This window comes from Folsomia candida, unplaced genomic scaffold, assembly GCF_002217175.1.
Source record: "Folsomia candida strain VU population unplaced genomic scaffold, ASM221717v1 Fcan01_Sc003, whole genome shotgun sequence".
In the NCBI taxonomy this organism is placed as follows: Eukaryota; Metazoa; Arthropoda; class Collembola; order Entomobryomorpha; family Isotomidae; genus Folsomia; species Folsomia candida.
The window spans coordinates 7,341,096-7,363,304 of record NW_019091195.1 but is presented as its reverse complement, the minus strand read 5'-3'; the positions used below and the strand labels follow the sequence as shown (position 1 = coordinate 7,363,304).

General features: G+C 37.0%; 1 protein-coding gene across 8 annotated transcripts in view; it reads left to right on the top strand.

Annotated features, from left to right (window-relative positions):
- LOC110846382 (zinc finger protein rotund) overlaps nucleotides 1–22,209 on the top strand; it is a 90,078-nt gene that overhangs the window by 64,744 nt on the left and 3,125 nt on the right. For 4 of the 8 annotated variants that reach the window (XM_035850626.1, XM_035850628.1, XM_035850622.1 and 1 more), the window contains 11 exons: nucleotides 16,936–17,029; nucleotides 17,131–17,146; nucleotides 17,229–17,276; nucleotides 17,353–17,383; nucleotides 17,464–17,553; nucleotides 17,627–17,786; nucleotides 18,035–18,145; nucleotides 19,387–19,530; nucleotides 21,341–21,379; nucleotides 21,720–21,850; nucleotides 21,935–22,140. In XM_035850626.1, coding sequence (XP_035706519.1) covers nucleotides 16,936–17,029; nucleotides 17,131–17,146; nucleotides 17,229–17,276; nucleotides 17,353–17,383; nucleotides 17,464–17,553; nucleotides 17,627–17,786; nucleotides 18,035–18,145; nucleotides 19,387–19,530; nucleotides 21,341–21,379; nucleotides 21,720–21,850; nucleotides 21,935–22,140 — 1,070 coding nt within the window. Of the gene's footprint in view, nucleotides 1–16,935; nucleotides 17,030–17,130; nucleotides 17,147–17,223; nucleotides 17,277–17,352; nucleotides 17,384–17,463; nucleotides 17,554–17,626; nucleotides 17,787–18,034; nucleotides 18,146–19,386; nucleotides 19,531–19,623; nucleotides 20,709–21,340; nucleotides 21,380–21,719; nucleotides 21,863–21,934; nucleotides 22,141–22,209 lie in introns of those variants that run through there. The other 4 variants (XM_035850624.1, XM_035850625.1, XM_035850623.1 and 1 more) reach the window with 4 other exon arrangements.

Sequence of the window (22,209 nt, the reverse complement as noted above, 5' to 3'; positions counted from 1 at the left end):
TTATTTTGTTCACAGAGGTAAAATACTTGTCCATCCAGACATATCGTATCTATTATGTATATGTGCGCTTAAAGAAGAAACTCCCATCAACCTTGGTCTTCTTGACTTGTTGGGCTAAAACTTCCTACACATGTACTAATTTGAGATCCAAGTCCCCTTCCTCCTTCTTCTCTCTCGGGCTCTGGAGGCGAGTTGGTCGTATCCAGCAATGCTCAAGGGCAGGAGGAGAATCCCTTAAAGAGGAAAAGGGGTCCTTATAAAATAATCTCCTCGAGTTATCATTATAGCGATCTAAAAAACAGGGTTGCATCCCCCATTCCTTTTCTAAAGCTACATCATCAAGTTGATGATGACGGGATATAAGCTCCTCTTGCATGGATAGCACTCAGAAGACGGAATTATTTTACTTTGTGTGTCTTATGTTCCTTTGTGCATGCTGATATATGCACACACATAAGCGCATATAAACACACACATATGAACATACCTCTCGATGAGATGAGAGAAACTGAAATTTTACACTCTGTCCATGAGAACAAAACAACAACATTACATGCATCGTACTCGTAGATATACCCTTGGTCTTGAAGCCACTTTGGTTGTGAAGACCTAGTGGCCTGCTAGTCCGTCGCATCCTCCATGCATGGGAAACTATTATAGATCCAAGTCTCCATGAGTTTACCAACAACATTGGACTTGTGGAGCTGCTGCTGCTGCTGCTGCTATATGCACTAGAGGCATGGGAAATCTTAAGGAAAGGCGTAATATTACGTGATCTCTCCAATGCTCACTGCCACCCCGTATAGCGTGGTGCAATGGAAGCAGTCACACATATGCACGACCGTATAGATGAGACTCCAATGTTGAGCTTATGCATTTATAAAAATTCATCAGCCTACTGCTCTCCGAGTCGTGTGAATACTTTTCCACGTTATTATTATTAAGAGAAGTCTCGATGCAACAGAGTTTTGTATTTACACTGCTCTGCTTTAATACTGGTTGGTTAAAACATCCAGCCAAAGCTTAGCTTAACTCACTCGCTCAGTCGGGTTTTGCAATTCGAAGAAGCAAAAAATACCTGCGAGAACTGGAGCTAGTTATTTCCAAGTAGGTATCTAAAAACGTGGTTGAGATAAAAAATAGCAGCAATCCATGTTCAATCAGCCTGCCACAAAGACAAAAAGCATCCCCTTCTTCTCGTCTCATCCTTCTCCTGATTCCTAATAATACCAAGAAAAAGAGTGGTTGTTGTGAATCTAGTGCTGCTGCTCTGGCTGGAGTGACTTTTTTCTTGAACATCTCTCAGATCTGCTCAACCAGCAGCAGGAGGAATAAGCCCAAGCACATTTCTTGCAAAAGTTTTTTCCTCACTTTGGACTGGTTTGTTGTTCCTGTGCATTGAGTTATATTACACGTAATATTGCATTTTACTTGTGCACCACAACTGCCCATATAGTGAGATCCACAGAGCCGAGTCGAGTGCGTGTGTCTATTTTTTACTCGGTGTTTTGAGTTTTTATACACGGATTTATCTCCTCAGAAAAGCAAAAGAGTTTACCAAAATTTAAAACATCGTTGAACTTGCTGGTTCTCCTGCTCCGAACCGAACTTTTAATATTTGCTACAAGAGGAAGAAGAGTGCGAGCGCATTAAATACTTGGCGAGTATATATTTTCTCCATTTCGTCGCCACTTTATGTCTCACTTGTTGTGCAGTCTTCTCCGGAACGTGAACAAGCCCAGTGTGTGGCTGCACTCTGGCAGTAATATTACGAGAGGCGACTCGGCATATAATAATATCGCATTTGTGAATTATTGCGATTTTACTCATGTTTAACTCGTAAAAACTCTCTTCTGGGTTAAAAAAAAGTCAAATAAGTGTCAACACTTCCATCCATCAAACTGCCTTGTTAATAAATAAATAAGAAACTCCAATTGTGTGATCGAGAACTGTCGTGCCTTTCTGGATTGTTGATAATTAGGAGCAATATATAAGTCGGACTCGTATTTCCAATGGTGAAGGACCTCAGCCCTTCCTCCCTGGACTACTCCGCCATGGCCTTAGTTGACTCCAATAATCAACTAGACTATCGCACCACGGTCATGAACGGTCTTCATGACTCGATGGGCAGCGATGACAAGGTACACACATTTTTTGAATAGATGAATACATGTCCCTAATTCAATCACAAAAACCATCATTAGTGTCTGACATCGGATAGAAAATGCCGCCATTTACTCTAAAATAAGTTTGTTTTCATAAAATTGTACGCAAAAATTCATAAAATTCTCTCAGTTGGCATTATCCTCCTGATTGGAACTGAACAATACTGTAGAACGCTTTTCTTGTGCAAATAAATGGATCACTTATTGGCAATTGTTTGTTATCGAATGTCAGTGTCAGGGTTAGCGAGGATATATGTTCAACAAGTCTCTATGACGGTGCAGAAAAGTGACCATGCCCATGACTCTCGTGCTTTGCACTTACTTTGTGTACCCTTGTAAAGTGATTATAAGTTTATTTCCGCCTTTCGTAGATCCACAACAATATAAGCTCTGATGAACTGAAAGGGTTGCACACTTGTATTAACATAGCCAAAAATGTGACTGGATACCATATAAGCGTAGTACTACAGCCAACGCTCATATATATGTTTGTATTCATGATCAGGTATTATTCTGTTGCTTGTTGTTCACATCAACGTTGGATGATTTTATGCGGTGGCTAATGCAGCTCTGTTATTGTTGTTCTGCCACAAGTGAGCGAACCACTTTAATCGTTTACTCATCTATATGTGCAACTACACTTGGTCGAGTCACCTTGATTTTGAATTGATTTCAACTATTCAACTTGATCTTGTTTTATTCTTCCCTCGTTCCTTATAAAATTTACGAACCTATTTACACTCTCGCATGCTCATTTTTCTCTATACAATTCTTTAATATGGAAGGGGACGAGTGGTCAAAATAAACTTATTATTTCAGGTATCAATCCTGAAATCATATTTCGAGATATAGCTTTTTTCGAGTTTTAATGGGCGGATGTTTGTGCACGTCGCTCACGGAATTATATATGCGTATAGTGGAAATTTTGGTTTCTTGTATTCTTGGGCGTCTCCTTATTCCATGATTTTATTCCACTTTAATTTCTACTTGGTAGAATAGAATATTGATTTACTACTTAATTCAGTTATAATAGCGTTAATTGAAAATAATAGAAATATCTACTGTCGGGTTTCCTAAGACTGCATTATGTTCCTAATCATGGCAATTTTTATAGTAAAATTGAGCCAGTACCGCAAGTGCAAGTGCATGATTACCTTGTCTTGTTCAGTTTTTGTCCGATTTTTTTGTGACCCATATGGTCGCATACATACGTACTTGGTTCATCTTCTTATTGAACAGGTCAGGCAGTAAGCCAACCTACACCTTAGTTGACTGGGAAATACCTCGTGCTGATAACATCACAATATGTGAGCAATTTTACCCAAAAAAATCAAGCCAATTTTTTTACTTATATTTTATACTACTGGGTTAAGTAGGCTATAGTATAAAAAATTATTCATAGTGTTCAAAACTGTTGATCTTATTAAGTATTGCAAATTTACACCCAGCCAGCCTTTACGCTTTAGAATTGGCATTGTTGGATTATCTTGAAGGAGCGTCATCCATCCGTCACTTAAGATTGTACACCATCGTTGGTCAGCTTTATAACTCTATAAAGGTTTCGTACCTGAAAACAAGTTTGTCATGTCAATGTGGTCTAATGGCTTGGATCTTGGTTTCTCGTCAGTCTCGAATTTTAATGCTGGTTTAACTTGAGATGCTCACGTTTGGTGGTGATGAATTGGCTGCTGCTGCAGTTCTTCGTATACATATTTATTTACTCGTGGGATGCGTTTTCAAATCGAGGTTCCTTCCTAATCAAAAGGAATAGGACACGAAACATCGCATTGCACTTTTCTTTAATCCAGCCTCCATTTCGACAAACTTGGTTCAAGATAACTTTGAATTACTGACACATGAGTGAGCTCACTCACTCACTCACCACCAGCTATGTACAACAACCTCGATTCGATCACAGGTTTGGGAATGATTGTGAAGTAATGAGGGAGCAGGAATAGTTGCAGTCCAATTAAGGTGTAATAAAATATTGGTGGTTGCTTGGTTCTGTTGTGGTTTGATTTTCTCAGCAGCAACATTTTCATCCCGTATGACGCCAACCAACAATGAGATTTTAATAAGAAAGCGTATCTTGAAGCAGAAAGTCACGTCTGTCTGCTTCAAGTCTCCACAAACTAAATAACTAAAGAACATGTTGTAATGTACGTATATCGCGCCACCAATGTTGTTCCAAGTTTCAAATCGTAGTCATACATAGTCCTCCGTCATTTTCATATGCACCTGATGGGTTTGGTAGGTAAGGTAGTTGGTCGGGTATATATGGAGTCAAAACCACAAGCGCGTGGTTTGTTTAGCAAGCGACGATGCTTGATTCGAAATGTTTTGAAACCATGAACCACCAAAATATCAAAATTGATACAGACGAATAGCAAACTAACGATACGTGTACATGTAACCCAAATCTCATAATTCTGAGGTTTCGACAAATGCTAAACTATTTTATGTCAGCGCTTTCGTTGTTTCAAACGAATCAATCTTTAAAAAATCCCATCTGTTTGTGAACCGTGAATTTAGCCAACAATCATACGAGGTAAACAATGGTTTAAATTAATGTGGACGCGAAATGAGTGTTGCTTTCAGGAAACGACTTTGCCAATTTGTCCTTGAGTTGAGATTGAATGACGATAGCAGAATCAAAATCTGCAACCTTCACACAATTGAACTCGATTGTCTTAGTATCTCATCTCGTTTTAATTCATCTCGTTGTATATTGATAGGCCCAGGGCAATGCATTTGTAAGGCGACATAGCGATTCCTCTGGAAGATAATGCATTTATGTATATTTTTACCTGCTAGATTGGAAAATTATTTATCTATTTGAGAGATTCAGTAGATTTTGAACCTCGTCTTGTGGCTTACTCGTATCAAATATCTTGAGAATTATTACTGCTCTGAATTTACAACCCTAGGAAAATAACTTGTAGCTCTGGCTCACGGATCTGGAAAGGTCTGTCTGAAATAGGAAGAATAATGTTCTTTCCTGTCAGACGTGACGGTTGTCAATAAAAGCAAAATCTTTGGGCGAGTCGTGACGTTGTGTTACCTTGAAAATCTGCAATGCAACTGCATTCACAATTTAAACCATCCACTATAAGCTGAATAATAGTAGGAAGCTGGAACAGAATCAACGCAATGAATTGAAACGGATCAAATTGAATTCAATTAAGTTGGTTCATTTGTTATAAAGTACGAGCCAACGTTGAACGTCGCAACCAAAGGATCCTTCGTCCGTCCAAGAATGAATTCCATCCATCCAACATTTCAATGTTGATGGCAATGCTTTGAAAAAGGTCCAATAATAATGCAGGCAAATAAAGCAGAATTCCGAACAAAGGGCAAAATACAATTTTACAGAAATCATACTCGAGTTATTTCAGTCAGTGTGCTGTGTCGGCTCAATATTTAATATGGGTCTGCCTTGTAGACAGAGGAAAGCAGACTGAATTCTATATTCATTCATTCTGGTATTTTATTTGCCATTAATATTACGTCAATGCAATGGGCAGAGAGTGAGAGTGGAAAAGAGGAAGGAAGAGGACCCTTCTTCACGGAAGTATAGTTCCGAGAAGGGATTTCTTCCGGGCTCCAGACACCCAAACCCAAACAGACACTACGGAATTAGCGATTTGTAACAAAATCCAATTCTTCTGGAGCTCAAAGAAATCGAAAGGTGAACCAAAAGTGAAAGGTGGAACTGGATCAGTTGAGGGACCAGAAGAGGTTGACTAATCCTATTCAGGGCTAAAAGATTTGAGCAACCATGATAATTCTTCAAACCAAAAATACAGGGTTTATTTTGCCAAGTACATGTACATATATGTACATACATATTTTTAGTTGCATTCCTCCATGCATGCTACTTCTGACTGTGCCTTGGAAAATTCTTGTCTTGAGAACAAAGTATGAAACCGCATTTGTCATCTGAATGTATTTATGCATCTGATCCATTAGATCCGTCGGTACAAAATTGAAATATAATCGACGGCTGTAGTCCGATAGGAAAATATGTCCATCTTAAGATTGTATAAAAAATAAGTCCATGTCGCTCTCTCACAATAATTTATAATAGTAATAAGTGACTGGGGAAAACCCTAATGCAAAGGCAATTCGTACATATACAGATGAGCGACGAGATGGAGAAGAAGATGAAGACGATGAACATAATTCTTTAGACATTATTCTGTTTTGTGATTGTACATCTTTTGAACATCATTATTATTATTCCATGACTTTGGTTTTGCTTCGTCTGTTTGGTTAGCCTTGTGTAGTTTTGAAGGTGAAATAAATCAACAGTCGCTTCTATAATAATATTGTGTGCTGCTTGAATCTAATGTTGCTGCTGGATGGGGTGGCTTATTTTATATTCGTGTGTTCAAGCATCATCACTACCTCACCTAATCACATCCCTCCAAGCGAAGAATAAATGCGAGCGTTGTTGTAGTAATAATAATCCGTATCGTATCTTACTTGAAGCCATGACATTACCACCACCGGATTCATCCCAATGATCATTGTTGCGTTGCAGCATACGTACAGACCACAGATATGCACAGCTTTTGGCTTTGCATCGTGATAATAATGGAGGAAAGTGAATGTGACGTGGCTGATTATGATCCATGCGGAATTGTATCATCAAGAACTGTCCCATTGCATTGTACTTTGATTCTGTTTAATAATAAAGAATATGCCATCCTATTTAGTTGGATTTTGGGCATGATGACTCAAAACGTTGAGTGGAAGTAACACGAAATAAATCCGGCTGGTTTCGTAGTGTTGAAATTGCATTAATAATTACAATTGTTGTTCAATGTCTCTCTCTCTCTGCAAATGAATCCGAGCTGCATACTAGAAATAGTCGTTGTTGTAACCAAATCACATTTTCATTATCTCCATTGTATTGCACTTTGAGTAGAAAATGAAATAAATCATTATTCTTCTGACAACTCTGCCACTTTATTCGTGGATTTGCACACTATTGAGGATTCACAGACTCTGGTTAATGATGAACATCAACTCATTATTACGACTGTGATTTAATTGAATTTTTGATCAATTTTTGGTAAATCAATTGTTCTCATCCCAAGTTAAAATAATTGATAAAATAATGGCGTTGAGTTTTTTATGCAAAGTGCAGAGTGCTGCATAAAATATGGGGTATTGGGCCAGTCAGCCAGTGCCTATTCCAGACGAATTTGCAAATACAGACAATTTCTTTCCACGGTTTGTGAATTTACACTAAGCCCTCTGCAATCCTTGCAGTTATTCAATGGTTGGTGGTGGGGAGAGAGATGATCGTTCGTTCTGGCTTTCCGCATAAAATCAGTGTTTGTCACGAAGCGAGTGAATGTGGAAGTAGTTGGCAGATTTGCATGCAGGAGAGAATTGACAATAGCTGTTGAACATTTGAAGGTTAAATGTTTTCTTATTTGACGACTCCTCTCCAAGTTCAATATCAATGCTAAACTTAATGGTAGGCATTTTACGCCTCTATTCATCACGTGGAAAGGAGTCGCTCAATTCTATGTGTATATTCATATGGATATGGATGGATGCATGGAAAGGTATTCTTACTCCACTCCTACGGTGTGTGGTACACGCTGATAAAGAATGATGATGATATTCCTATATTATTATTGCTAAATGCTAATAGAAAAACTAGTGCGTACAAAAACGAGTCAAAGAAAGCAAGAGTTGTTGTTTTTATGTTTTGTTTAGGTTTTTTATTCAATTGAAGAAAAATGTGAACGTTCTATTTTTCAGATCCCAACACAAGTTATGAATGTGTACACACACGAAAGGCTTTTCATCAATTAGGTTGTGATTCATTTAAACCATTTGTAGTACTGGAGCATGGGAGCAAGCACGTCGGACGAAGTTTTCTACTTATAGCTTTACTTTTATCATCACACAAGATTTACTATTGCAACTTGTTGACTATTATATTAGACTAATTGTTAGTATGCACATTGGAAGCATCCTCAGGATAAGTGCAAACTTTTTGGAACCCTTTTACTCTAAAATTCTCAGAAAACATGAAAAACGAATAGTTTGAATATGGACAGATGCAACAGGTTGTTGCTGCGTATACTTCTTTCTCTCTGTTCCTCCACCACTGTTGCTGGGTCTTTTGTATGATTTTAATAATGATGATGATTCTGGTGCTGGATATCTTGGTGCTGCATTACACGTATGCACTGTCCTATCGAAGAAAAGCATTATCAAACAAATCACTATATAATTTGTACTCACCTTGCTCCAGCGCTGGGAGTACATACATTATATTTTATATTATGGAAAGGTATTGCATTGATTGTAGCAGCCAAGAAAATTCAAGGTTTCTTCAAATAAAGCGTAGTCGGTTGATGAGAAATACGTTGGTTAGAGGTACGGATTGGATATGCTCACGAGGAATGACTCGGACTCTCTTCTTCTACCACCTCACTTTTCAAAAGAGTCCACATCAAGAGTTAAAATCATGATGGGCAGCAAAGTGGAAGAAGTCTTTTCACGAGAGTACGTTACGTTGATGATGAGTTCCAACTACCAAATGCTGCTGGACCCATATAACATTTGTATAGTGATTCGTGCTTCGTGGTCCTACACACACCTGAACCCTTTCTGTCGAACGAAATGTTCAACAAAGTGTTTGGTTTGTAATAAAGGAAAGGGTTAAAATGATGCATCGTTTCGTTTCACGTCTTTTCCCATTACTCACGAAACTGGGGGAATGGAGGCAACAACATCGCATGCATCAACGAAACCACAACCACGTAGAAGAAGAAGAAGACGAAATATAATATAGAAAAGGCGTTGTTGGCTGGTGGGTTGGAAAGCTAGGAGGCATCTTCACAAAGAAAGGAAGGATGTGAAATTCTGTTTCCTTATCCACCAGCAGCTACGTATCCCTTCTCCAAGACTCCGTTGATCTTAATTTGACGTGGAATTGAATTTGTAACTGGAGAGCAAGTGGCTTTTAATGATCCAGGTAACATGTGGTACACTCACAATAGCATTGTCCACCTTGCAGAGGAGTAGTATTTTTCAGTCCTTCTTCCTCTGCCTGAACATGACCAACTCCATATTATGTAGGACATATGGAGGCTATAACATGTATAAAAGGAGGAAGTTTAATCATTCTGACAATCAAGGGAATATGTGCAGTCATATCAGTAATACGTAATATAGCATTCTGTGAGTGTACGAAGGGAAACATTGTAAATTTATTTTATTCTCGGATTAGTTACACATCACCATGCTTTACTTGTCCTTGTTATATGTGTACGTATGGAGCTGTCCTGCTTGTCACATCCGGCAAAGTCTACTACTACTGGCGATCCTGCGTTTCCATCTAATTTTTTCTCTTTCATATTCTTACGTGTAAAAATAACAAGCTCGGAAATTAGCCTGATTATTTTTATTCCGAGTGTAACGTGTTATTAAATTTATCAATATCGTGTGTAAGTATGGAACAATAATAATAATGATAATATGATGAGGCATTTGAGATTATGTCGTGAATAACATAACAATTCGACCTTTTCGATGATACCGCATTGTGTCCAGCGGAACTTGTCCTGTCCACAAAAAGATAAATTATCAAGGATGGGTTTGCCACTTTCAAAATGTGTAGTGGAACCGTTCTGATGACTGATTTTTCTTTGTTTATGCTCACAAAAGGTCCACCCACACAACTCAACCTATATATTTTACGTTCCTCCAGGTTACCTACAATTGCAATATCTGGGAGTGATAAAAAAGGATGCAGGGAAATGAGTTGTGATGATGGATAGATATCAACTTTGAATTGTAGTAATAAGCGAGATAAATAATTTGATAACGGGATGAATTTGACTTTGAGTTGATTAGGCGGACAAGTGTAAACAATAACAAAATGAAATATATTGCCATCAAATATCAAATTGAAGGTTGTGACTCTAAACCAACTCTTTTGCCAATTAAAGAATATTACTTACTTATTGAATATATTGGAAAATTGACTTATTTTGATTAGTTCAAATGTGTGAACATGTGGGTCAAAGTTGCTCAACGAATTATTTCGATAGTTTCGTCTTTAAATTGTTAGTTTGTTATAAAAATACGAAAATGTTGAATACAAATGATCCAAAGTGGAATCTGAACCGAGTTATCTATCTAAGCTGTTTTTTTTGTGTGGAATGGTTTAAAGAAATTATTCCAACTTGGAGGTTATGCATTTCCTATCATGCAACTGCCGAGTGGACCTTAATACTGAACTTAGTGATTATTTGACAAATGGCAGTGCAAATATGAGTTGGATCCATAGGTTAACTCTTTGGCTATTTATACGTGTTAAATGTGCTTCTTTAGTTGAACCTTGTTTACGTTTTGACGACCGAAGGTCGAGTTCTGCATGGGATTATTATCAAACTTTAATATTTTTAATTTGTTTGTGCCACATCTACGTTAAAGTTAACACAGCATATATGGAATTGAACTAGGTTAATTTTTGCCTTATTTCAGACTTGATATGTACGCATAAGTAAATAATATGTGCATGGAACCAACTCTTGGAGGGTATCGCTTGGGTGCCATGCAGTTCAATAATATGGACATTTAAAGCATCGTGAAAGAATATTAAGAGCAAAATTAACAGGAAAAGTTGTAAGCGTAAATAGTAAACAAAAAATGGTATTTTATGAGAGGAGTGATAGTAAACTGCTTGATAGTATGGGTTCATCTACACGTTTGATATGTACAATAGTTGTGGTTTGAATTGGACTGGATGGAGGGTTTTTTGCTCTTTATGCTAATCTCGTTTGTATCGGAAGGTCACTTTGGTGCATCTTGGGAGCAAGACTTCACACTTGCACTACTACCACCGGGGAGTTTTTTTCCATATTTTTTGTTCTTTGTTGTTCTCCCAGTCAGTCTGTAAATGAGTGTGGAGTGTGGGTTACCGGCCGTAATAGCATTGCATTAGCACACGTTTACTTTGCGATTGTGACAAAAATTTATTGTTCAAGAGCAACAGGTTGGCTCGAAATGGGGAAAAATGATGAAAAGTTCCTCTAAACCCTTGTTATGTGGTTAAATGTAACTAAAATTCCTCCGTCTTCAGCCTAGTTCTCACATTCATTTTCAACAACAATCTACCCTAATGTCGGGTAGAAACTAGTATTCTTTGGAATAATTAGTTACAAAACTACCTGTACCCATAATTTGAATGGAGTTTCATGAGTTTTTGATTGCCATAAATCACGAGGAAACCAGAGAGAAAACGAGTTATAATCTACTCCTGAACCTGAACACCGGATTTTAATATTTGCTCTGAATTTAATCTGATCCTGATGACGAGACTTAGTCGAATATAATCACATTTTTGTCTTCTGAAAACCTGTAACCGCACACTGTGTACAAACACAGGTGGGTCCTGATTAATAATTTCACCATGATGTTCCTTTGGCCTACAAAGTGTTGTTGAATTAAAACTCATCAAGCATATTTTGTACATGAGTACATATGTATACTGTCACTAGCAATTGGTAGCCCAATATAAATAAATATATACATGTATATACTTATCTCCTGCAAAAGGGTTCCCACTCAATATGCATTTACATGGGTCATTTAGACATGTAAACTATGATGATCTTATTTATTTTTCAATCCAATGGAGGTTCTAAATAAAATATCCAGTTGATGCTCCATCACGGCCTGCAAATGTCCATCCACTGCCAATCCAGTAAATCTAAATTGATGGAGCAGAGAGTGGTCGTCTAAGTCTGTTTATGCGAACAAGTTTGAGGAGGAGTGAGAGAGATGCTTGCAACCAGATTCTCATCATCCAATCCATTTTCTCGTTTGAAGGACCAAATTTTCAACGTCAATGTCAAGCGCAAGTACAAAGTATACAATGTTCAAGTTCGCTCTCGAGAGACACATCATAATAATGTGAGCATAACTCATATCATTCCACGAATACTAATGACTTCTCTACTTCTTTTGTACTATTACTTACTTGAATTCATCTCAGTCATCCTTCTCACATGTGTCATTACTTTAAATGCTGGTGTTGGACCAGCTTAAGCATAGAAGTATTCCTCTATTTTCATAAGACTCATCTTTCCATTTCTTTTCTAACCAATAAAGCAGAGGATTGCCGAATGTGCTTATATTTTCCTTCAAACACATTATATAGATCGTATAGCTTAACGCGTGTACTTGCAGTTTCTTTGAAGCACATTATTCAATCTGACTCTCGTCATTCATGTAAAGGTTGTACATTTTAATGTAATTTAATTCCTTACTCGTGTTCCTTGAAGATGGTGGTAATCTAGTCTAGTGTGTAATTTTATAGCACTTTTAGACTAATAAATAATGTGAGAAAATGTGTACATAGGATGTTATTGGTTGGAGCACAAGGCTAGATTAATCTTAATTTGCCCTAGTAAAATCAATTGCTTTGTGTAATACTGTCGCAGGAATTTTGTTAACCGGGTGTTCTACTGTAATAATAAATGGCATTGTTTCGAATTTGAAAAAATGATTCGAACATTTCCTGGAAAGGGTTTTATTATTTTTTTTATTAGACTCAATTTCTGTTGACGGAAGCATTTTTTTACTATTATTGAACTCCAACCCGTACTGAATTAGCTTCATAAAACATTTCTAAATTTCCAGGAATCAGATTCCAACAAGTTCTAAAGGAATAAGTGTAACCAAACAAGACAAATCCGTAATCAATTGATAGAACATGGAAAGAGTTGTCCCGTAATTAGTTTACGATGGGCCATATTGGTTTTATGGTTCTTCTTAAATCGTCTTCTTTTAAGTGACACATGGACGTTCAGGATAGCGAAAGAGGGTGTTTGTGCCTTGCAATAGGATCCAATAAGCCCTTTGCTGATGACCATGTTCTCCGAACAACGGTTCTTTAACTTTACCTCTCTCAATATGTGTAGTCTTGATTGGACATAATTCTTGAATAGAAGTCAACCCCCTCAACCACTTCCAGTTGTGGAAGGAACAGATGCAATAAAAAGAGTTAAAGTCATCGTATAATAAAAAGATTTCTAAGAGATCTAAAAGCAGTAGAATGAACCAGGATTTCCTATTCGTTTTGGGTTATTACATCACATTTTCCATGATGACTGAACAATATGTTCTAGTTTTCCACCACTTCCACCACTCGTAGGTTCCTGCTGAGGTGAAAATGGAAACAAAGTCAGAGTCAGAGGGATGTATATACGTATATGTGCGCAACAACCGTATCAAAGTTGAAATGACATATGATGGATGTGGGGAAGCATTAAGAAAAGTGGGGCAATTAAGGGCCCTTAAAATCTGGGACAGTCTCTCAAGTCTGTATTGTCTGAAACTTTGAGACTTTTTCGAATCGAGTTAGTGACTACAGAAGATCGAAGGAAGAAGGGTTATGTGCAATAAGGTGGCCACCATGAATGTTTGGAAGTTTGTTCGGTAACCAATGTTGGCCTACATATAGTGACTGGTTTACAATGCAGTGATTCAATCCACAGCAGGGAAAGGCCCTCCTGAGGGTAGAGTTAAACCGATGATACCACCGCAATACGGCACAATAAGTATTCATTCTTGAAGATGCTTGGAGAGAAAAGTGTACAAATAAAAGGGACAAGTTCTTCAAGAACTTCGTAATGAAACAATGCTTCACTTTTTCTTCGAAATCAACAGGTGAAAATTAATACTACAGATCGACTTTCATTTCAAATTGGGGCCATAAAATTCGTCAAACCAAAACAGTCTGCTTTTCCAGCGAATCTGATCATCACTTTTTCACTATTTACAATTACCAAAGAATCCCGTTGTGTCGTTTGAAATACTTTCATGATGACACTAAAAACTCTTCCAGTGTTTTTTAACAGAAGGGTTCACCGTAAAAAAATAAAAGTTTGTCTGATAAAAAAAGATTCATTAAAGCTATCTGCAATAACGTAGTTTATTTTATATGTAAAACTATTAACCCGACTAATATTATTAATCCCTCAATTCATTACACACGCGTGATACTTATTTATTCGGTACTTTGTTTACGAACCAAATTAAGTAAGAATTGTATTTTTTTACTAAATGGCAAGTTAAAACGCTCATAATTTCATGATAAGCTGTTAAAAATTGAAATTCCTACAGCGATTTTGACTTTTTTGACCCAAGAAGTATTGGAAAATTAGGGATATGCGAGCTTCTTTGCTCGTTAAAACTCAATTCAACATTGAATCATGGCTGCTGTTAATATATTGATCTGTAAAGCAATACATAAGTACATAGTTATAGATTAGATGCTCCAGAAAAGGGTTCAGCTTCAGCCGACTCTGATTTAATAAGTTCCTGTTCCCTTTTCCCCACACCAACTCTTGAGAGATGAGATTGAGTTCAGGTTGTTAATGGGATTTTTTATTTGATACAATGAGTTCTTTGAATTTAAGGAAAGGGTCCACTTTTTTTACCTGTTGAGAGTCCCTTGAGTGAAGGCCATAATAAAGGGTTGGGGTTAAAGCACCCGCCTCGGGCTGTAAATATATAGAACTCGGATACCCAATGCAACCAGTAATGAACAAAAAAGTTGAGTAATAATAATAACAAAAGTGGCAAAGGGTTCCGGTCTGGTTGCACTAATAATATATCCGAACCTTCAGTCTCATTCCTACTCGGTGATTTTTATGATTTAATATGAAATGAGAATTACTCTTGATTGAAATTTTATTGAGTTATTAGCTTGAAACACTTATAAAGTTCGATGAGTTCAAGGAAACATATTTATGGCTTGAGGAAAAAACCGTTAGTTTGTCTCATCCCATTCTGGTGATATATGAGAATTACTATTTTTCTGACATTGAAGCCTACTACATATGCAATTTGTACGCACAGAGTCAGGGAAATGTATAGATTCGATCAAAGATTATCATTTAATTGTCAGAAATGTTGCCTGTCCAAATAAGTAATCAAAGTAGAAGGGCCAATAAATGTCGCAAATTAGATACGCTGTGAGAGCACATACATTTAACGTGAAGACAAACCATCATGAAAATCACGATGAACAATGGCAGAGAGATTAGCGTTACAAATGTGGTGTTATACATTTGTGAAATATTCAATTAATATTTTGTAAGATAATGAAAAATCCGTGTCTTTCAAACTCTAGGAAGATGATTTATACAGAATCAACACAAACGCATAATAAAAGTCGGTGCATATAAGAATGTACATACATAGATATGTGTATAGTTTAGGAACGACTTGCATTGTTGTAATGGAGCTAGTGTTGGTGTAATAATGTTGCATAAGAATATGGAGGGTTTATTGAGGTGATATTATACTAGCTGCACATAATTAGCATTAATTTGTTTGTGTGAATAATTTGGTTTGCTTGAGTGGTCTGAGAGTTTTAAGAAAAATGATTAATTGCCCTCTTTTCTCTCTCATTTTGATGTTTCTACTTCAAATCCTTCGTCTCATTTGTTGTCCTGTCCATCCGTTCGCTCCGTTCTCAGTTAGGCTGGCCAAGAAAGCACAACAACCAACCAAGTCGAGTGGTATAAATGAGAGGAAATATATATGAAAAATTGTGGTTTTTTATTTCCCTCGAATTCACATTAGATTTGGGGAGTTTCTCAATGGACACAGCAAATTAATAGCGTCCTTGAATTTCTGATGCGTGCATGAATTTGATGCTGGGAGATTTTGACAAATGACTCTGTAGAGGGAAAAAATGTAAAAGCTCTTAAAACAATTCTTCTCTGCTCCACCACTTCTCACAAATTACAAATTATGAATTCAGTCTAGACTACAGACACCACCACGAGATTTTCCTCTCTGAGAAAACCAATCTATCAAACTGTTTGTAATAATTCTACTTCAATTGTATTTCATGTGAATAAATGGTGTAAACCGTCAGCTAAGCTTTAATTGGTTGAATATCACTCCATCAAATGTACAGAGATATACATATAATACGAAGCGTTGATTTAAATGCATTTCTCGTCTTGAACTTTGGTTGCTTAATTTTTGGGGTTTTAATGATCTCGATAAAAATCTCTGATCCGCCAAATTCTAGCAGGGGTTCTTACTAACGAGTATCATCTACCATTGGTGACCATGGGTTGATTGATTACTCGGACGTGTTTGTATCAGCCATTTCATAGTATATCCGGTATATCTGGTTAACTAAGTAAGGATTAATCGTCCACATCCATCCTCCTCATTTCATATCTTACCTTTAACGACTTGTTTCAAAGTGTTGTTTGACACTAGGATAAATAGCCATTGGCTGGAGGAAGTTTTATGCGAGCCAGCGACATTCCAAGTCAATAATCAAGTCAACAATAGATTGTTTCATAATGAAAATGGTATATATTTATTAAGACCCTCCACATGTATGAGTATGTATTTATATATTTATAAAGTATCTAGTCAACTGGTCTTTTGCACTACTGAACTCATTTCCCTGCAAATTGGCAAATGTAGTGTTGACATATTATGTGTAAATGTGCACATACATATACATATATATTCTTTTTTGAGTACCTTTCGTTGTTGTTGTACTACGTTTATGTAAACCAGTTTATCATACATTACTATGTTTAATTATAAATTATATAAATATCGTAGAGTAATTACTGCGGAAGATACCAGCAGGAAATGTGGCTAATTTTAGAGTGCTTGAAGAGAATATAGCAATGTGTTGCGTATTCCATCAAGTAGACTTTTAAACTTATCAACTTTCTTCTTTGATTTGCAGATATTTAGTTCCAAGGCCGATATGCAGTTGCACACCCAGATTCACATGAGGGAGGCGAAGCCCTACAAGTGCAGTTATGAAAGTTGTCGCAAAGGTAAGATTACAAAATTATTACATAGTTGTTCATGTTTTTTTATATTCTAAATCGATATTAATTAAACATATAACTAACAATTTTGTTCTTCTTTATTCTAGCGTTTGCAAATTCCAGGTAGGTTTCTAATACACATTATCAAACGATGATTTTTAAGTTTTATATGAGTATTTTTGACTATTTTTATTTTACTATCCAGCTATCTTTCCCAACACACACGTATACACCTAGGGATTAAACCTTATAGGTAAGTGAACAATTATAACAAAAAAAACATGCATAGCCCTCTCTTTAAAAAACTAATTCATTCTTGTGTTTAATAGGTGCGAAATTTGTCAACGAAAATTTACTCAGGTAATTTTATTTTTAAACCACTGAATTGATTAAACTCTAATGTTGATTATACTTATTAATTATGCTTATTAATAAACTAGCTGAGCCATCTCCAGCAGCATATTCGCACGCATACAGGGGATAAGCCGTATAAATGCCGTCATCCGGGATGCAACAAGGCCTTTTCACAGGTAAGGAGCAGACATTAATTAAAATATTGTCATATTTGTAGATGGTTGACTCAATATTCTATAATTTTTGCAGTTATCCAATTTGCAAAGCCATTCCCGGTGTCATGAGACCGAAAAGAAATTCAGGTGCAACAGTTGCTACAAATGCTTCTTCGACGAATCCTCTCTGCTGGACCATATTCCAAAGCACAAAGAATCTAAGCACCTGAAGACTCACGTGTGTCTAACATGCGGTAATTTGAACCTGAATGAGCTCATTTTAATCATTTTCATCATTTTACAGCTCATTTTAATCATTTTCTTTTTAAATTTCATGAAATTTTCATGAAATTTCATGTATTCATGTATTTCATGTATTTTTATATATGTATTTTGAAATACATATATGAAAAACATTTGATAACAAGAGAAGAGAAAGCTCGAAGAGATGATAATAATTATGGTAAATATTTGAGTTTCCACGAATTGTTATTTCTTACAGGAAAATCCTACACTCAGGAAACTTATTTGACCAAGCATATGCAGAAGCATGCTGAGAAAACGGACAAGCGATTGGCCCGTCAGAACAATAATAACCACCATCAGACAAACGGTAATTGGAGCTAGATTTTATGGTTTATAGAAAAATTGGAAAATGTTTGAGCTTGACCATAAAATTTAAATGGTTTTTGTAGTTTTGTATGCAGTTGGCATGATCTCATGTATTCATTGCATTCTTTCATGAAACAAAAAAGAGTGTTTTATGACGTTGAGATAAATTCAAGTATTTTGCATCAACTTGTTTGATGCACGCTGACGAGGCTATGAGACATGCACAATAAGTATTAACACATAAATAAAAAAGTTTTGTCTCTTCTCCTCAGAAAAGTAGATGAAATTTGTTCCATCAAGATCTCTCGGTATGTTTTATGAGCTGGTTGATCTTGTCGCAATTGTTTGATGTTATCTACGAAAATCTATTTGCGATAAATAAACTCCTGCTGGTGGGTAGTTTCATAAACAAGTCACTTAAAAAGATCTCACATTTGGTTTCTTGTTCTGGAGTCTCATATTTCGATTATAACTGACAGGTAGAGAGTTGAGTTAAGAAATGGTAATTTTCCATTTATCCGACACCCGGTGACCTTCCTCGGTCAATTTGTATGCAACTATACTTATGCACATGTCCATATCCAATTTGTGTGTATGTATATTTTTTTAAATATCTAAACTATATAAAGCAGGCGAGTGTATCGCTGCTGGCTGGGTCGGTGGCTTAGGATTAGTTGAGAAGTTAGCCTCTCCTTTTCTCTCTCAACTCTGCAGAGACAACAGGAGAGGCTAACTTCACTAATGTTGGGGCCACGGGCTTATCGACGGGCCTATTTTGCACGTCGATTGACGGGCTTCTACACTAGTTATGTATAATATAAACCATCGTCTTTACTTTTAGCTGATATCATCTACATATAACAATGCTGAATTTACTACCGTTATTAATCCGTCGTAAGAACTGGTTCAGATAATGAAATACCGAAAAGGTTATTCTGTCAGAAAATGATGTGTTCATGCGTTGCTGGTTTCTCTGCAGCCTCCAAACTTTGTGTTGATTTGCATTTCTAGTTTTGGCAACTTGTTGTTTAGTGCCATTTTGAGTAGTAGTCGTAATTGATTTTTAGCTCCGCCGTAGTACTAAACGTTATTATTAATTTAATTTTGTGAAAAGTGTAAAACTGCAGGGGTGTCAAGTTACGCCCGCAGCCTTTCTGCGCGTCTAATCACACCTCGGCTAATCTAAACTCAACACAGATAAAAGTTGGCACTTGTAATAAAGAAATTTGTGATTTATTGCAGGAACAAGTAATGGTACCAATGGTCAATCACACCAAATAAACAATCACCAAAACTCCAACTCGAGCAATGTCCTCCCAAGTCCAGAAATGTACTGGAAAGCGGAACTCGGAGAAAGCAGTCCGCCGTCAATGTGTCTCCCAGGAGGTAATTAACCTTTAGGATCCCATTTCAAAATTGTTGTCACGAAAAATCGCATCACTAAGTCCCTAATTAATCTTCAATTAAATGCCCTTTAAGGTCCAAATAATTGTCAGCTATCTGTCCTCACGCACCCAAGCTGCTGAATCTTTTTCGACCACACTGACCCGAATTTTATTTTCAAGAAAAAACCAACGGAATATATTTGTATTATCACATGCAATGATAATCCACAAAAACTACTTCCCATATACATATACTATTACCGTGGTGAAAAACCTATTAGTACAGCTTCGCATAGCCCGAACCAGAAATTTTTATCCCAGTGAGGCCTTATGTATTTGCCATGTCTGTCTTTCGGTCCACCGATACCATACACCCAAAACGGTTTGCCTTCAAATTTTGCAGGTGCCAAAAATAATCGAGTTCGCAAGTGAGCCAAATCTGTCGAGTGAGGTCATATAGATAGGTGGGTGGAATCGACACCAAACTTGAAAATATCGCTAGAAAGCTGAAATTCAGCACATTGAGTGCTAATGGCGTGTAATGAAAGACTCGGAGGGGAAATCTAAAAATATTTAACCAGAGGGACAATATGGGGTGGAGGAGGGAGATGACCCATACCGATTTTCAAAAATAGCCACAAACCTACATTGTCTGCAATTATACAATGTCCTTAGTCAAGGACGGACCGCTCCTAAATTTTTGTCCGAATTGACCGGACTGCGATTACCACACCCCGTGTTGGGAATGGTCGAATGTGTGCAGAATATTTGTTATTTTGTGGAGTATTTACAAATCCTTCCTTGACTACCAGGACCACTGTGACTTGCTTCTTTCAAATCTTCCAAAGTTTTATTTGCTATTCAGAAGTCATTTTTAGCCCCTATCCCAAATTCCAGCTGAAAATAGCAACTTTTAAAACCAGTATGGGTCACCCTCTAGAGTCACTAAGGTTACACATTGACCACTTTGAACTTCATATACTTTCATGAGAACCCATTCAGTATCCTATGCCGATTTTTATATTTTTACGACAATGTCTTAAAACCGGCATGGGTCACCCATAGGGTCCCCTCGGTAAGATTTTGCAATTTTACTTCATATTCTTTCAATAGAAGCCATTAGCAAGCTCTATACCAAATTTCAGCTTTCTATGACAATTTTGAAATTTTAGTGTATAGTACCCCATCCACTCAGACGACCCCCACCGGTCAACCACTTGACCAATTTCCCCATCTGCGAACTCGTTTCTAACTTTGTCCAATTTGCATATACTAAAAATTTCATGTGAATCGGGTCAGTCGTTTTGGCTCTAGCCTGTTCACGGACAGACAGACAGACGGACAACCATCACGATTCCATAAGCCCTAACTCGGGCGCCATATCAAAACCCTTCAATTTCATGCAATGTTTCCACGGTCGCCAAATTTGTAATTTTTTGAAAATACACGTATTTGTGTATACGGGATTCAACGCATTTTGTCGCGTATCCATGATATTCATGTATCTGGGACACAGGGTCAAATTTCAAAATTCCATGACATTCGTGGACTTGGGATTTGTGGGATGTTTTACAAATTCCATGACACTCGTGTACATGGGATTTAAGTGAAAATTTAATAAATTCCATGACATTCGTGGACTGGGATCCTAAAGGTTAAATATAATATAATGAAGTTATAACATAAATAGCTTGTATTTGATGGGTTTGTAGTAATAACTGGAGATAATAATTTGGAGATAAATAAGTGTAACAATTATTTATTAAACAGAGCAAACATAAGTAAAAAACAATAATAATTTTGTCTTCCAGGAGGTCAGTCCTCGCTCATCGGACGACCAGGAAGCGAGGGTGGGTTACTAATTATTTTAAAACATACCAATTTGGGATATATTTAATCATGTAATATATTGATTTACAACAAACGTCAACTTGCATGTTTACTTTCTTGGCCTCATTGCTCTTTAAATTCCAAATTATAATGCCCAAACTAATAGAAAATTCTTCTTCATCTTTTTTGATTCAATATCACCTTCTGCCTCCATTGCCTTTCTCCCTTTTCTTTTTTGCTTACTGCCTTGTTCGTCTGTCTGTTTATTTTTCTACTCCTTAAATCCATGCAAATCATTGTTTCAGTAGATGACTGTTTTTTGTGCAATATTAAAGAGATTTTCTGGTTACTGCATTTTAGGACCGGATGACCTTCGTTTAGGACATCATCAAGCTCAGTCCCCTACCCCCACATCACTCTCCTACGATGCCATTGCAAACGTGATTGCGTCCAAAAGTGCTGGTGCAAGTGCTTTCACTCCGATTCAAACGGTATTTGTAAATGTAATTCTTGATTTTGGGTTAAAAGTTTGTTTTATGCTAATTCAATGAAATTCGTCCCACATATTCTGATAGAATGGACTTTTGGGCAACTTTCAGCTGCAAATCCCAGCCAATATGGCAAGTGGCGGAGGAGCACCCGGGCGTGCATACTTACCTTATGAACCACTTTCTTTCCAAAAATCGGGTCATCACCAAATGTCAACAATGGACATGAAATCTCCTGGAAATTCATTTCCAAATCAACTCATCTCATCCGTTTGTTATTCGGGTTTGGAAAGGTAAAATAAAGTTGCAAAAAATAACAACAGCCGGTTTTAAAGCTACAACGTTCCTCGAAATCCTCTCTA